Source organism: Astyanax mexicanus, chromosome 19 (genome assembly GCF_023375975.1).
Source record: "Astyanax mexicanus isolate ESR-SI-001 chromosome 19, AstMex3_surface, whole genome shotgun sequence".
NCBI classification, from domain to species: domain Eukaryota; kingdom Metazoa; phylum Chordata; class Actinopteri; order Characiformes; family Acestrorhamphidae; genus Astyanax; species Astyanax mexicanus.
Window position 1 is genome coordinate 7463415 of NC_064426.1, and position 16786 is coordinate 7480200.

Below are 16786 nucleotides of genomic sequence, written 5' to 3' on the forward strand. Positions count from 1 at the left end.
TCAGGGCTTCTAGACAAATCCCAGATTCACGCGGGTAAATATGAGTTTGTGGATCCATGTTCACTCATGTTGTAAATACGATTTTTCAAACAGGGCTTGAGGGCAGCAATAATCCATATGTAGAGGAGCACTGGGAGCAGAATGAAGCTGAAGTGTATGTAGCTCATAGTTGTGTACTGATCTCTACTGGTCATTGTCTGATACTACACTGAATGAGGGTTGGAGCTTAACTCACTGATCTGGCTGTAACCCCAGCATCAGCACCAACAACCAGTCATTCAATCAGCTCATAGTAGCAGGGAAGGGATGTTATTAAAAAACGAGCAGAATTGGGTGAGCTGCTGGTTTAAATGAAGAAATACAGCTACATTAACCCTTTATGGGTAAGCCTGGACATCTCTGATATCTGATATTTCCCCCAGGCCATTTAAATGGTCATCCCCCCATTGTGAGCATGTGTGCAACACCAAACACTTGCAGGAATTTGTATACTTAGCAAAAAAATAATTTTCTCTATCCAATTAATCATGAATTCTATGTTGGCTTTATCGCTCCTCAAACATACAAGTACAGAGGTTGGACAATAAAACTGAAACACCCGTCACACATTTTAGTGTGGGAGGTTTCATAGCTAAATTGGAGCAGCCTGGTGGCCAATCTTCATTAATTGCACATTGCACCAGTAAGAGCAGGAAGAGTGTGAAGGTTCAATTAGCAGGGTAAGAGCACAGTTCTGCTCAAAATATTTCAATGCACACAACATTATGGGTGACATACCAGAGTTTAAAAGAGGACAAATTGTTGGTGCACGTCTTGCTGGCGCATCTGTGACCAAGACAGCAAGTCTTTGTGATGTATCAAGAGCCACGGTATCCAGGGTAATGTCAGCATAACACCAAGAAGGACCAACCACATCCAACAGGATTAACTGTGGACGCTGTAAGAGGAAGCTGTCTGAAAGGGATGTTCTGGTGCTAACCCGGATTGTATCCAAAAAACATAAAACCACGGCTGATCAAATCACGGCAGAATTCAATGTGCACCTCAACTCTCCTGTTTCCACCAGAACTGTCCGTCACCATAATAAATTATTGTGGTCTAAAACCAGGTGTTTCAGTTTCACTGTCCAAACCCTGTATATACTAGTATTTTAATTGACACCACTAATATAAATATGATTGCATTTTGCCTTTCTTTACGTTTATATATCCACTATAAAAACTGGTGTCTTAGGAATAAACAAGTGCAATTAATCACAGTTAATCACAGAATATTGTTGTGATTAATCTGATTAAATTTTTTTTATTGATTGACACCACTATAAAACCCACGTTTTCACCTGGATGGTCCATCTTGGGCTTCAAAGACCAGCTTAGACTGTCTAAAACCATTTTTAAGGGGAGATAAAGTAAGATAACCACAGACAATAACTTAAACACAAGAGGAAGGTGCTTCAGAATTTACCCATCGGTCTCTCCTTTAAAAAAAAAAATGCAGCAGACAGTGACTGAAAGTTATGAACTAATAAACTCAGTGTATTCTGTATTTCATTTATTAATAAACATATTAGCACAGTGCAGTATCTAAAGGTCAATCCCATATAACAGTGAACGGAAAATCCTTCATCCTTTCCTGATAGATCCGGTCGAACATCTCGCTCTGGGCCACAGTGAAGATGTTTTTCCAGTCTCCTACAGTACCTGCACAAAACACACACACATAGCAAACATATATAAAATATATGCACACATTATAGCAGTATATTATTTGATCATTTCTTTTGCAAGTACTGCATCAAGTGAATGCTTAGAAAAAGCCACACCTGTATAAGTTGTCAAGTGTTATTTTGTGAGTGAAGCTGAACACTGGTCAACATGCTCTTGGCAAGGTGACGTGAATTATGGAAGTTGAAGTAAGGCCTGATAGTAGATGACAGATGGAGAGGACATTCCTATACCAACATGTTTAAAGATGTGCAACCATCTGTCATTCCTCAATCCACAGTATTGTGTGCACTAGGAATACATCATAGAAGGCCTATTGGGTGGTAATGATGGTGACCAGCGATGTCTGGCTAGAATTGTCCATGTAAACAGGCAACCCATATCCCACAGGTCAGTGCAGCGTTCTTTTGGAACATGCCAAAAGTCATAGGACATACAATTCCACATGTTTAAATTTGGGCTGTCAGCATTAATACGTTAATACATCCTGTTAATCTGGAAATTTTAATGCATTAGTGTTTTTTTATTATCAAACATTAAATATGTGACAAAACTGACAGTGCCAAATGATGTATTAGAAGTTTTATTTAGTGATATAACACAGCAATGCTTACCACTGTGTTCAGAAGGTGGATTACCTTTTATTTATGCTAAAATATATGCTCTCTCTCTCTTTCTCTCTCACACTTGTGTGGCCATGCACACACACACACAAAACTGCTCTTTTCAAGCTGTTGAGTGTGGAATATGAAGCTACACTAGCTTTTATTTTCTTCATTAAAACTATTAGATAACCTCAGTTACTCTGCACATTACAATATTCTAGGTTAAAAAGCGTCATAACTACCCTGAAATATTATAATACAGTAAAAATACCCTGAGATATCTTATCTTATCTTATCTTATTGTTGTGATTAATACAGTTTTTCTAACACAGAAAATTCCTTATGCCTAAAATTCTGCTGTGATTAATTTAATCATTTTGTTAATAATTTGACACCACTAGTTTAAATGTTATTTATTATTATATATTTTAAATTTACTAAGTAAAATGGTTCCAAAACGGTTGCTATCTTTAGAAAGGTCTCTTAAATTGTTGAAAAATATTTTTGTGTTTCTAAGGCAGCCAAGAAGGGTGACTGGCCCAGAAGGTTGAGATAAGGTAACAATGCTTTCCTCTACCTTAACAATCATGGTTAAGGCTGTGTAGAATAATGTAAATACAATTTAATTCAAACAATGATTTGTAGCCCTTTTATTTGAAACCACTTTTACATGTTTTCTTTCACAGTTTTTAATTTAGAACAAGTTTTCTTTATATAATGTCTTTTGGTTGCACAGGCAACTTTATTATTATATATATATTTTTTTATAATATTATTTTAGATTTTTTTATTTTGCATAGGCAATTACCAAACCCACTTATTAGGACCCCCCCATCACTAGTAATACCGCAACACACCAGGAGGGTGAAGACTCACAGACTCCTTCGACACATGTGAAGTCAGCCACCGCTTCTTTTTGAGCTGCTGCTGATGCAGCATTACCGAGCAGCATCACAGCGCGCTCGGAGGAAAGCGCAGTGACTCGGTTCTGATACATCAGCTCACAGATGCCCTGTGCTGTGGACATCACCCTTTTAGTGATGTGGGGAGAGAGCGCCATCTACTCACCCGGAGAGAGCAAGGCCAATTATGCTCCCTCTGAGCGCCGACACCTTGGGCAACTTTATTTTTTGAAGTATATGGAAATCCATGTTTAAAGAGTTCTTGTTTCAAGGCAGCTTAATCACTATTTCAAAGAGATAACAGTACTTTTAATCTAATGTGAATTTCTGAGGTTGCTGCTGGTAAGAGATAACACAAGGACATTGCTTTGTCCCATATGAACATTGCACTTTGGTACTCTTTAAATGTGATAAAGAAGACAAATACACCCTTAAACTCTTATTATTAAATGTTTTACTAATGAATATTCTCTTTTAAACCTTCTCTTTCATATTTAATAGCCTACAGGGATTTATGATCTTTGATATACACTCTCTTTTTAAGGCCTGGGAGGTTGTTTGTAGATTTTCGGAGATCAGGAAGATCAACAGTCAGTGCTGTGAGGACAACGTGTCCCTGAGTGGCAGGAGGTCTCTCTGCTGTTCTGGAGCTGAAAGAATATGAACTATAAGACAGAGTTATCTGAGTGAAGTTCTTGGATGCCTGTTATACGGAGTGTAAAGTTGTATACAGGCTTGAATACCTTGTTTTCAGCAATTTATTTCTAGGGTTGTGATCCAATATAACACAATACAGCTCTGGAAAAAATTAAGAGAACTTCATTTTCTGAATAAGTTTCTCTGATTTTGCTATTTATAGGTTTATGTTTGAGTAAAATGAACATTGTTGTTTTATTCTATAAACTACAGACAACATTTCTCCCAAATTCCAAATACAAATATTATCATTTAGAGCATTTATTTGCAGAAAATGAGAAATGGCTGAAATAACAAAAAGTTAAAAATCAATATTTGGTGGAATAACTTTTTTTTATGACAACTTTCATGCATCTTGGCAGCATGTTCTCCTCCACCAGTCTTACACACTGCTTTTGGATCACTTTATGCCTTTACTCCTGGTGCAAAAAATCAAGCAGTTTATCTTGGTTAGATGGCTTGTGATCATCCATCTTCTTCTTGATTATATTCATATTTTTTTTTTCAGAGCTGTATATTCTGATACTGTAAGTAAACTATATACTGCAATTGTTCATATTAAATTTTAAAATAAATGTTTATTACTTGTGCAATCATAACAGTAGGATCTTTACACAAATTACATTAATTAAACAAATGAATTAAAAATTAATATTGTGGTTTTGAAAACTACTACAGTATTGTGACACATCCCTATTTAACTTCTCTACTTTAAAGGGACACATTTCAGCTATTAATTACAAAAAATACGGTTTAGGGTTTAGTGCCTCTTTAAAGCTAAGTGCACACTACATGATTTTTTATCCAATTTTAACCTTGATTTTGTCCTTTAGACAAATTTTAAATAGTAAATCTAATATGTTGTCTCATTTGTTTGATTTGCTTCTCCTTATCTACTTTTAGGACTTGTGTGAACATCTAAAGACATTTTGGAAAAACAAATTCCAGAAAAAGAGAAAATAATAATTTAAAGAATTCACAAACTTTTTAAGCAGCACTGTAAATTAGCTAGAAAGTAGATATACGACTTATCAAAAATGCTGTAGGTAAATACATTAGAATTTTTAATATGTTTAATTTCCAAATGTCAATTTTATTTTAATAAAAATGGTCTGGGAAATCTGACCTTTGCGCAGGAATTGGCCCTTCTCAAGCACCTCTTCAGGAAGAAACTCATAGTTGGCTTTGAGGTCTTTCTTCATATTTTTAAAGGTGGCTTTCTCCACCACCTGAGAGATAGCAGCCTCACTCAGATCTCGACCCAGAAACCGGCAAATCTTCACCACCTCAGACCTCAGATCCTGAGAGGAGGATGGAGACATTGGGTTAGGAGATAATTTGGTTATAAACACTTATAAAATAGTTCCATTGCTGCTCTGTTTGTAGCTGCGCTGTTTGGCTTGTAAGCGCTGCATCATTGCTGGGTTACCTGTATGTAGCGAAGCAATGCATGGAAAGGCTTCGGTTACAGTGCATTACCGGCTGATAACGGCACTCATAAAATGCCTCTCAGCCAATCACATCACAGGGTCTGAACAGCCCCCTTGAGTCCATACTCTGTAGGACCACCTTTCACTATCTAAAGACTGAGATTTTTGCTTATTTTTCTTCAAAAAACAGGTCAAACTCGCGTCTGTGAACAGAAATTTTCATGTCTTGTCACATAAGCTTAATGGGATTTGCGCCAGAAATTTGACTGGGCCATTCTAACACATGAATATTCTTTGATTTAAATCATTATGGAAGGTGAATCTGTGGGAAAATTCTCCCACCTGAGCTGTGGATCTCTGCAGCTCCTCCAGAGTGACCATTGGCCTTTAGAGTGTTTCTCTAATTAGTGCTCCCCTTGCCTGAGTTGTCAGTTTAGGTGGACAGCCATGTTTTTTGTAGAATTAGAGTTGTGCCATACTTCCATTTTAGGACGATGGATTGAACAGTGGGATATTTTGTTTTTATAACCTAACCCTCATTTACACTTTTTACACCCATTTTATTTTATTAAGGGATATCAGATAGGGTAAAAATCTTTAAAAAATGAAAACTAGGTATCACTTTCTTTTGACTTTACACTTACTTGGTACTTTGTGTTGGTCTATAACATAAAATTTCCACAAAAAAAAAACATTTAGTTAAAAAAAACAAAATGAAAAAGTGGGTATAAATACATTTTAAGGCACTTGTATGTTAGTTATATTACTTAATTAGACTCAGCCAACATGTCCTGTAATAAGCTTTGATTCCTTACCTTTAGCATGTCTTCATATCTCAGGAACAGGATGTCATACTGGTCTCTATGAGTGTACCACACCCGGACATGATCAAACCAACTAGATCCACCAACTGCGTAATCCAGCAACACACAGAGTCAGACAGAACTTCATACTGATCTACTGATCATTATTCATCTCTCCTCTCTGTAGAATATCGCTGTAATATGTGTGCATGTTTCTGGGATTAAGCTTTACCGTATCCAGCGAGGTACTGCTGCAGAAACTCCTCAAAACTCGCCGGGGTATCAAGATTCGTCCATGCCTTGCAGAAGTGATAATAAGACACTGCGATATCTTTAGGGTTCCTGGAGACGTAAATAACCTAAAATTCAAAAGCACACAAGAAAAGTATAGATAAGCACCTCTTTGTCTTACATAATTCATCATTTAATAGATACCATAGTCTGAGACTAGGGAACAGCAATGTAATTTTATTCTTTATTCTGTTTATTGTTGAGTTAAAAGACGGGTTTGTGTTCTGTAGTGTGTCCGTGTGTGTGTATAATCTTGGTGCACCTATAGAAATGGACTCTGATGATTGATTGTTGTCTAGGTTCATTCCAGTCAGTGGAGCACCTGTGTTTTCTGCCACCAAAATATCAACACGCCAGAAATTTACCTGAACACCTATTCCTAAATCTGATGCTGGGGCACTAACTTGTTTTAAATGGTTAAAAAAAATAACTTTCTTAACAAACCTTCAATAACTGAAGTAACTAAATAACTAAATAACTAAAGTTGCTGTAATGTGGGGCACTGAATCCTTATTTAGTATGTACTGTAAATAATTCAGTATCTACTATAAATTATTAAATATCAACTATGAGTTGTAAGAAATTATTCAGTAGTAACTTTAATATTCAAATCCAGTATGAATTAATCAGTAACTACTAGTATATGAATCATTTAAAGCCTAATAAATAAAAGCCAGTGCTTTTTATGATTTAAGTAACCACTATCCACTATTTTCTAATTCATATGTTTAAATTATCTAAGAAAATGATTCAGTAAGTTAAATTTAAGTGTCCACTATGAATTATGATTTTTTTGTATCAACCCTGAATTATTCGGTAATTGATATGATTTTAGTGTGTACTGTGAATAATTCAGCAACTAATATGATTTCAGTATCCACTATGAATTTTTCAGTAATTAATATGATTTCAGTATCCACTATGAATTTTTCAGTAATTAATATGATTTGAGAGTCCACTATGTAATTAGTAATTAATATGATTTAAGTTTCCACTATTAATTATTCAGTAATGAATAAGATTTAAGTTTCCATTATTTAATATTTAGTAACTAATTTGATTTAAGGGTCCACTATGAATTATTCACTTACTAATATAAATTATAAAAGTATTTGCTATGAATAAATTAACTTTAAACATCCACTATGATTTATTCAGTAATTAATATGATATAAGTATCCACTATGCATTATTCAGTAACTAATACGATTTAAGTATCCACAATGAATTATTCACTAACCAATATGATTTAGGTATCCACTATGAATTATTCAGCAACAAATATGATTTAAGTATCCACTATGGTTTATTCAGTAACAAATATGATCTAAGTATCCACTATGAATCATTCTATAACTAATATGATTTAAGTGTCCACTATGAATTATTCAGTAATAAATACGATTTAAGTATTCACTTTGAATTATTCAGTAACTATTATGATTTAAGTATCCACCATGAATTATTAAGTAAATAATATGAATTAAATACCCTCTATGTTTCATTCAGTAACTTATTATTTAAGGAACCACTAAGAATTAATTAGTAACTAATATCATATGTTCTTGTGTTCCTGTGTTTAACACAAATTAACTAATAACTACTTCAAATATCTGCTATGCATTATTCAGTAACTGATATGCTTCATGTCTCCACTAATAGAATTTGTTCTTGTGTTTAATACAGAATAATCTAATGAATACTAGATTAAAGTACCCACTATAAATTATTCAATAAATAATCTAAATGATTTATTATGTAATAAAATGATCCAGCATCTTAGATAACTAAACTTCCCCACTGAAACAAACTCAGCCCTGCAGTGACAGATACTGTACTTTGGGCTTTTTGCTCTTCAGTCCTGGGGGCATGAGGACGGGCGTGAGGTGTGAGGCGAAGAAACGAGGAGAAGCTCTGGTGGTATAATCTGTGTGACCCTCCGGATACTCCAGCCACGGCATTTTCTCCAGATTATTGGGATAATCAGACTCTTTAAAGTCTGACTCACAGATCAGCAATATCACATTTTGTGTCCATACTGTTCCTGTTAAAAACACAAGATACACAAATAAATACGAATACAAATAAATATCAAATGAATTAGCACATGGATGTTGTTGGACACCCCAAAATTAAATGTTCTTCAGCCCACCCAAATAAGCATGAAGCATCTAGAAAATACTGTGGGTCAGTGTTGTTTTATTTCAGATATAAAATTTGTGCCGATTTAACAGCTTTTAAACAGGGGGCATACAATATTAAGAAACTAAATATAATGTGTGATAGTTTAAATGTTGTCTGTATTTGGCTGCATATAGATAGTCGGTCATGGTCAGGTGTGTGCCAGTTGTCATTCCCTTTAAGAGGCAGGTAAACTCTGACTTTGGCACGTTTGTATCTTAACAGTGTGGTACTTTTGTTCGTTTAAGGGAACAGCAATGTCATTTTATTCTTTATTCTGTTTATTGTTGAGTTAAAAGACGGGTTTGTGTTCTGTAGTGTGTCCGTGTGTGTGTATAATCTTGGTGCACCTATAGAAATGGACTCTGATGATTGATTGTTGTCTAGGTTCATTCCAGTCAGTGGAGCACCTGTGTTTTTTCTGCCACCAAAATATCAACACGCCAGAAATTTACCTGAACACCTATTCCTAAATCTGATGCTATTTTAACGGTGCAGGTATAAGGCGTGAAAATAGATTGTTAACGTGGTGTAAGATAGCAAAGAGCATCCTAATACGCCTGGCGCAGGGTGCACAATAGGACCCAATTTCTCCAAATAGATGTTTGCATGTAATAAAAATAAACTGAAATATTTTAATATAAAAAATTATTTTAATTTTTTAAAAATATTAAAAAGTAATTCTTCTCAGACCCCCATTATCAAAGCTTAGCCCTCTCCTATTTATATTTATGAATCTCTTGTGATGGCCTTGAATTAGCTCAAAGCTAGAAGAAGTACATATAAGTATATACACACTTGTGTGTATTTAAAACTCCTGAGCCAAACAAACATGTAGGATACAGTTGTATCATACATGCTTATGGGTGTGTGATATGGACACTACACAATCAGTTCAGGACAATATTTATACTTATTTTATAACATGAGTATTTGTCACGTGCCCATCTAGCTCCCATTCAATAACTGAGTAGGTCTGAACGCTGGTCCTCCTTACCTGATTTTGGATAGGTCACCAGAAAAACGTCACTGTCTCTGATCTCAAAGTCCTGCAGAGAGTCGATTGTACTCTGGTGTCATCATGTCAATAGAGAAGACATAGCCTTTATACCTGCAGAGATAATTACTGATCTTCTCCATTTCACTGTCCTCTAGTCTTTTACAGGGGTTAATCCTCCTGCTGCTGCTGCTGCTGCTGCTGTGTACACTCAATAATCATGTACTCTCAGTCCGGAAGGAACTTTCAGTGGACTTTAGAGCCGCAAAGGAGTCTGCACTCCTACAGGCTGGAAAAAAGGGGGCGTGGTTAGTGGGGGAGGGGGGGCACCTGCCAATCATTTTCTCCAGCAGCCAATCTACATGCTACATTTTTGTGGACACTCACTTTCTACTGCAGCCAATCATCTCCACAGTTCATCCACAAGGAGGCGGGAAGTGCAGATCTGCACACTCTTGGTATTTTAATCTCAGCGTCTTCATAAGGGAGAGCCACCTGGAACAGTTTTCTCAGCATCTTGAAGGAGTTCCTTGAGGTCAGGGCAGTTACAAGGCATTTGGGTGCCCCAAGCAAAATGTACCCCACCATTTACCATATCATTTTATTTTACTTTGCTTTTATTTCACTGAAATCACTTCAGTTTCTGAATCAGTTTCTCTGCTTTTGCTATTTATAGGTATATGTTTGAGTAAAATTAACATTATTACTTTATTCTATAAACTATGGACAATTTTTTTCACAAATTCCAAACAAAAATATTATCATTTAGAGCATTTCTTTGCAGAAAATGTAACATGGCTGAAATAACAAAAAGTTGCAGAGCTTTCCGATATCATATTAATGCAAAGAAAACAAGTTCAGAAGCTCCTCCACCAGTCTTACACACTGCTTTTGGATAACTTTATGCTGCTTTACTCCTGGTGCAAAAATTCAAGCAGTTCAGCTTGGTTTGATGGCTTGTGATCATCCATCTTCCTCTTGATTATATTCCAGAGGTTTTCAATTTGGTAAAATCATAGAAACTCATATATACCACTCTTGATATAGGAGCGTTTTTGTCATATATTGCATTTTTGTGTGGGCCTTCATAAAAGCTTATCCTGATGCCTCAGTATACCACCCTGTTCATAATTGATGTGCTGATTATCTGTGTACTCTGAGTTTGTATGACAGTACACGGAGCTATAAACCAGGTTAATCAGCAAACATGCAGTGTTAGCTCTGTATCTTCCTGCTATATGACTTTAGATTGAGGAAGTTGATTAGGGATTTTCCATAGACTAATGTGGTTAATATGTGAAGGGAGAAGCGTCTTGGACTGATTGAAGGACCTCTAAACGTGTTTGTGTTGTATGTGTAAATGTTCAGTATTTAGTTCTTCTTTTTTAAAGTTTCATCAAAAAAGAGTGGAGCAACTCTGAAGGCCATGGCCGAAGCAGGAGGATCAGACGGTCAGTTTAAACCCACTAAATATATTGGATTATGTATTGAATTGTGTATTAGCATGTTCTGAGATTCTTCTTAAGAAAGTCTTCTTGGCAACTATGTCAGTGGTATGTATGTATGTATGTATATATATATATATATATATATATATATATATATATATATATATGTAAAAAATCATATAGCAGGAAGATAGAGTTAACACTGCATGTTTGCTTATTAACCTGGTTTATAGCCCCGTACATTTATAGTATATATATATATATATATATATATATATATATATATATAAGTCATGAGTTTGCAAATATAAGCAAGTCCAAAGGACAAATTGAAGGATTTATTGTGGTGCTAACAGCGACTAGCATAGCAGTAATGTTTTCTCCTACATAAACAAGAATTAAGGGGTCTGTGTTGATGGTTGTTTGATGTACTGTGGTAGGCCCCTGGGGTTAGGGGCGTGACCACTGTGACCCGGAAGGAGGAAGCACGCAGAGATACACAGACACGGGGATCAAATGAACTCAAATCATACCTTTTATTGGTTTCCAACGCCCTCCACCACACCCAAAATAACTTAAACAAACATAACGCTAGCCCAGTGGGGCTCTAGTCACGTTTAGGTTATTTAGTCTTTTCCTTTAGTCTTTGGCCGTGCGGCCTCAGCTCTCAGCTCTCAGCTCCCCAGTGAAAAGTCCCCCCTGAGTGAGAGCTGAGGCTCAGTTTATATGCCTGTCCCAGCTGGCGGCTCAATCAGTCCTCATGCGGACCAGCTGGGACAGACATGGCTGTGTGCTCCAGCGTGGGGCGGACCCACAACTCCCCCGCCTCCTCACGCCACAATACTCTTTTAAAATGTATAGAAGAAAATCTTTTGGTACCCTAAAAATTGTTCCTTTAAATTGTTAAATAATCCTTTATATCATAAAAATACCTCTCTACTACACACACACACACAAACATGGTTCTTTATGGAACCAGAACTGCTCAAAGAACCATTTAAGGCAGGTTTTAAAACGGCGTAATTAATTACAAAACAAACCGATCTGTGTATATAGCAAGTATCTATCCCAGATCCTGGATAATGCTGCTTGCCTTCAGCAGCCAGAGTCTGAGAGAGTGCTCTCTTAATAGGGGGCACCTAATAGCTGGTCTTACATGTATCAGAGAAGGCATGTGCTCTTGAAACTCCTTTATATAAGTTGTAATTGGGTAAACTGAGAATATAATTTCTTAAAAATTCCTTTAAAAAGCTGTGGTCAGCAAGCCTGCTCCTGGAAAGAAGACTTTTAATACAACCCTAATCTATAGTCGGTTTTTCAAATTTATTTTCTGGTCTTTATTTTTTTTGTCTTTTAATCATCACCAGTGCATACTGGACTAAAGTAGCTTTGATTTATATCAGCCATAAACAGAGCTAATCTCAGGTTCTGTAATTTGATGAAATTGTAAATTGTTTTGTGGTAAAACATATAGAACTGCAAGTTCACTGTTGAAACATAAATTAAACTTGTTTATATAGTTAAATAGTTCTTGAGTGGCTGGATATAAAGACCAACTGTTTATAGCAAGTAAACCAGGGGTCAGTAATTAAGTTTGGCTGCAGGCCAGATATTTACCAAGCCATTACGTGGCGGGCCACAAAAAAAAATCTGTTTTGGAAAATGTAGTGTAATGAGATGGAGTGCTACAGACTAGTAGCTCTCCAGCCCAGATGGTTGTTGAACCCAATTGCAGAACAGTTGAACTGCAGAAGCAGGCAAACCCAAGAAAGGAAAAAATAAATAAACAACCTCACTGTTCCTCACGCAGGGATTGAACCCACACCATCAGGGTCATGGTCCAATACACTACCGCTGCCCTGGCCAGTGAATTGGGACACAGCTATGAAAAAATGCCCTTATAAGGACATAAGGAGCCAAAGAACAGGCAGAAAAACAAGAACAGGTGGAAACTAAAGTCACGTCGAGCACGACAGAGAGAGACAGGGAGAGGGATGTAAACAAAAGCTCACCAGAGAAGCATTTTATTTTTTTCCTTATAATTTACTATAGTTTAAACAACCTCATGAGAAAGATGTTACATGCTTGCGAGCCACATCTGGCATATTTCAGAGGTATCTGTTCTAACAGACTACTTTCAGAAGGGCTTCTTAATTAGTTAACCCAGAGACTGTAAAAAAAGATGGACGCTGTGTCACCGTTCCTATTCATTCAATGAAAACGAAGCCAAAATCTTCCTCCATGTTGGCGATCCTGATACCCGAGTCTGTAGAGCGCAGTAGAGACCAGAGGAGAGAGAAAGACTGTGGAGAGACAGCCTACTCATTTAAATAACCCCGCCCCTGAGGGCTGCCTCCACAGAGCTATACACATAGTCTATGGTCCCGCCCATACAGTCATTGGTCCCACTCCAGCTAGGTGTAACCCAGCCCTTTTACACACCAATAACCACACCTTTTTGAATAGAGCAGAATAGCATTTTAAAAAACGAATTTTGTGGGGATATAAACATTTGACAATATAAGCAGAGGTTACACTAGCTGTTACATTTAAATAATGGAGGTAGAATTACAGTATATTGGAAAAAAATGTGATTGAAAGTTGTCTATTTTGCCATTGAAACCTATGGGGATGGGTTACACAGCTTTCTGCAACCGAACAGCAGGGGGCGTCCGACCTTTGGTGGCTTCACTTTAGAGAGACGATGCTCTGTCCAGCTATATACAGTCTATGAGTTAACCAGATTGTTAATAAACCAGTGGTTTATAGAACCCCTGATTAAATTAATAATATTTTCACCCCCTGTCTTTACAACAAGGACTACAAAAGAACCCATTTTTGGACAAAGCAAGAATGGGCCAGTAGGTGAAAACAATAAAGATAAAAGTCAGTCTAAACTGCAAGAGATCTCTCTTCTTCTTATCTCCTACAGGACAATCACTGCAATCACTGTCTCTCTTGCCCAGCATGAGTCTGAATTTGGTTCTAATTGGTGAGCGAGAGGCAGGGAAGAGTGCAGTTGGCAATGCCATCCTGGGCACCAGTGCATTTGATCAGGTTGGGACAAAAACCAGAGCCAGTGTCCAGAGAGAAGGCACGGTGCGGGGGCGGCATGTGGTGGTGGTGGACACACCAGGCTGGGAGTGGTTCAACTTGGGAGGGAGCCTGGCATCACCCAGGAACGTCCGGAAGGAGATGTTGGCCAGTATGAAGCTGTGCCAACCTGGCGCCCACGCCTTACTCTTGGTGGTGCCTCTGTCGTTCTCCTTTTCAGGCCGTGAGCGACGTGTTGTTGAGGAACACGTAGAACTATTTGGTCCAGATGCTTGGAACCACACGTTGGTACTTTTCACTGTGAAGGACACCAAGCTGCTGCGCTGCTCTAGGCTTCAGGAAGAAGTGGAGGACAACGGAGAGCTGAAGCAGCTGGTGGAGAAGTGCGGAGGGCGTTATCATGCCCTCTACAGACAGACCAGCAGTGGAGAACCTGACCTGGTGGCAGAACTTCTGGCTAAAATCGAAGAGATGGTGGTGACTGCTAATGAGAAAGCAATGCTCCTCAGCGAGAGGGTGTTGGAGCTGGCCAAGCAGAGAGAAAAGGAGGCGGAGGGCAGAGAGGAAGAGGAGAGGAAGGAGAGAGAAGAGGAGGTGAAAAGATGGAGAGCAGCACAAACAAAAACTTGGGACAGAGGAGAAAAGCTGAGCTGGAACAAAGTGAGTATATTGTGGTATTAGTTTAAGCAGACTGTGTTTGTCTATTGTTGTGACTTAGATGAAGAAGATCAGAACACATTTAATGACCAATTTATTCAGAAATGCAAGTAATCCCAAAGGTTTCACATACTTTTTCTTGCAACTGTACATGCAGAATTTTACTCCATACAGGATTTAGCTAGTGTGGAATCAGCTTTTAGCGTGTTAATATTTTAGAGTATGTCAAACTCACTTCTAAACCACTTTTGATTTTTGTTTTTGATCATTTATAACGGGTTTCTTATTTCATAGGGCTTGACCCATCAGGGATCCCCAACAGCAGAGCAAACTTTCATTTGCTGTAAAACACAGTAAAATGGAAAATGAATGGAGAAGATGGAGATAACCAAAACCAAACAGTCTGTAACAGTCTGTAAATATTGTTATATATATATATATATATATATATATATATATATATATATATATATATATATATATATATATATATATATATATATATATGAAATATAAAATATAAAAATATATACATATATATGAAAAATAAAATGCATACAGTTTAGAAGCCTCACTATAAAAATAACTGAAAAATCTGACACAAAAATCATGTAAATATGACGTGATTACATCACCTAGCAACAAATAAAAATCTGCATTTTTTTGTACTCATAATGTACCATCTTTTAGTTCCTTTTATAGTTAGTGGGCTCATTAATCATTTAACAAGTTACATTTTATAGAGTTTATATACATGTAATCCCTGTGTATCCACAGGGTGGCAGTGTTGTAAAAGAAAATAATTACCTAAAAGCTGAAAATATGATATAGTGTATGTGCATTGGAGTAATCTGGCTTTTGATATTAATGTAAGATTACATTATAAGTACAAATACAGTATAAGATTTATTTTACTATTTAAAACATTGTTTAGTTGTTTTAAGTAATTTTAAGTACTTTGATTTTGAGAAAGTCTCTGATACATCTGACTCAAAGCATCATGTAAATATGCAGTGATGAGACTGATTCACTTATTGTTTACATTTCATATGTCTTTTCATGAGCCATGTCTTTGCTTCCAAACATTATTATGACTGAGATTTCTGAGTATTCTGCAACAACCTTTGCTTTTTTAAATTATTTTTTAATTATATATACAAATAAAAAATCATAAAGCTAAAAAGGCATATCTTCTCTTCTCTTAAAGCCTTAATGTATGTAAAGAATGTATACACGTATGTGTTATTTTTTTAATGAATGCCTTAATGTATGTAATTGACTGTTCGATAGCTTTCTATTATTCAACATATATTAAAAGTGATATATATATATATATGATATATATACATTTATTTGAGTATACAAATATGTAATGCTAATTGTGTCCACAGGGCGGCAGTGCTGCTAAAGGGTCTAATTGTGTAAAACCTGGAAGTTACAAGTGAAATGGCCTGATGGGGCTCCTCAAAAATAAATAAAATAATTTAAAAAATTTAAAACATTGTTTTCGTGCTTCAGGTCATTTTATCAGGAGGTAAAATCTCATTGCCAGATAATTTTGCCAAGCTTTGAAGCTTTATTTTTTAAACTAAAATACCACAGGGCTGCTGCCACACCTCTTGGAACTGCTTCTTAAAAACAAATCATTTAATAAAAAAAGAACAAAATGTAGAATAAAAGTGAAGTAGAAGTGTGCAGAGTGGAAACAGTGCTGAACAGAGCTCACTGACAACAAATGACTCATTTCTTTCACTGAAAAAAGACAATCAGGCCTCTGTCTGATTTAAACAGTAAGCTTTTTGTGTTTTCACACTGCAGGGTTCACACTGCTGGAATAGCTCAGTACAATCTGTACAAAACTAAACTTTATACTGCAACTAACATTTAATTCAACAGTGTGGCAGATTTTTAGATTATTCTAAAAAAATGATATATATACTTATGGAATAAGATACTTTCAATATATACAGTTAAATAAAGATTCAGTATAATGCATTT

The 16786-nt window shown here is 36.4% G+C and overlaps 2 protein-coding genes across 2 annotated transcripts; one reads left to right on the top strand and one right to left on the bottom strand.

The window, feature by feature from the left end:
* Positions 1–1536: 1536 nt before the first annotated feature.
* Positions 1537–9884, bottom strand: sult3st1 (sulfotransferase family 3, cytosolic sulfotransferase 1). Its single transcript, XM_022671604.2, is given in 7 exon segments — positions 1537–1700; positions 5054–5228; positions 6173–6267; positions 6393–6519; positions 8290–8495; positions 9630–9696; positions 9698–9884. Coding segments are annotated over 7 exon segments (855 nt in total). The 5' UTR covers positions 9773–9884; the 3' UTR covers positions 1537–1590.
* A 979-nt stretch (positions 9885–10863) lies between these two features.
* Positions 10864–15188, top strand: LOC103047457 (GTPase IMAP family member 8). The gene is made up of 3 exons (XM_022677548.2): positions 10864–11080; positions 14010–14791; positions 15083–15188. The coding sequence occupies exons 1-3, from the start codon at positions 11056–11058 to the stop codon at positions 15143–15145; spliced, it is 870 nt and encodes a 289-aa protein (XP_022533269.2). The 5' UTR covers positions 10864–11055; the 3' UTR covers positions 15146–15188.
* Positions 15189–16786: the final 1598 nt, after the last annotated feature.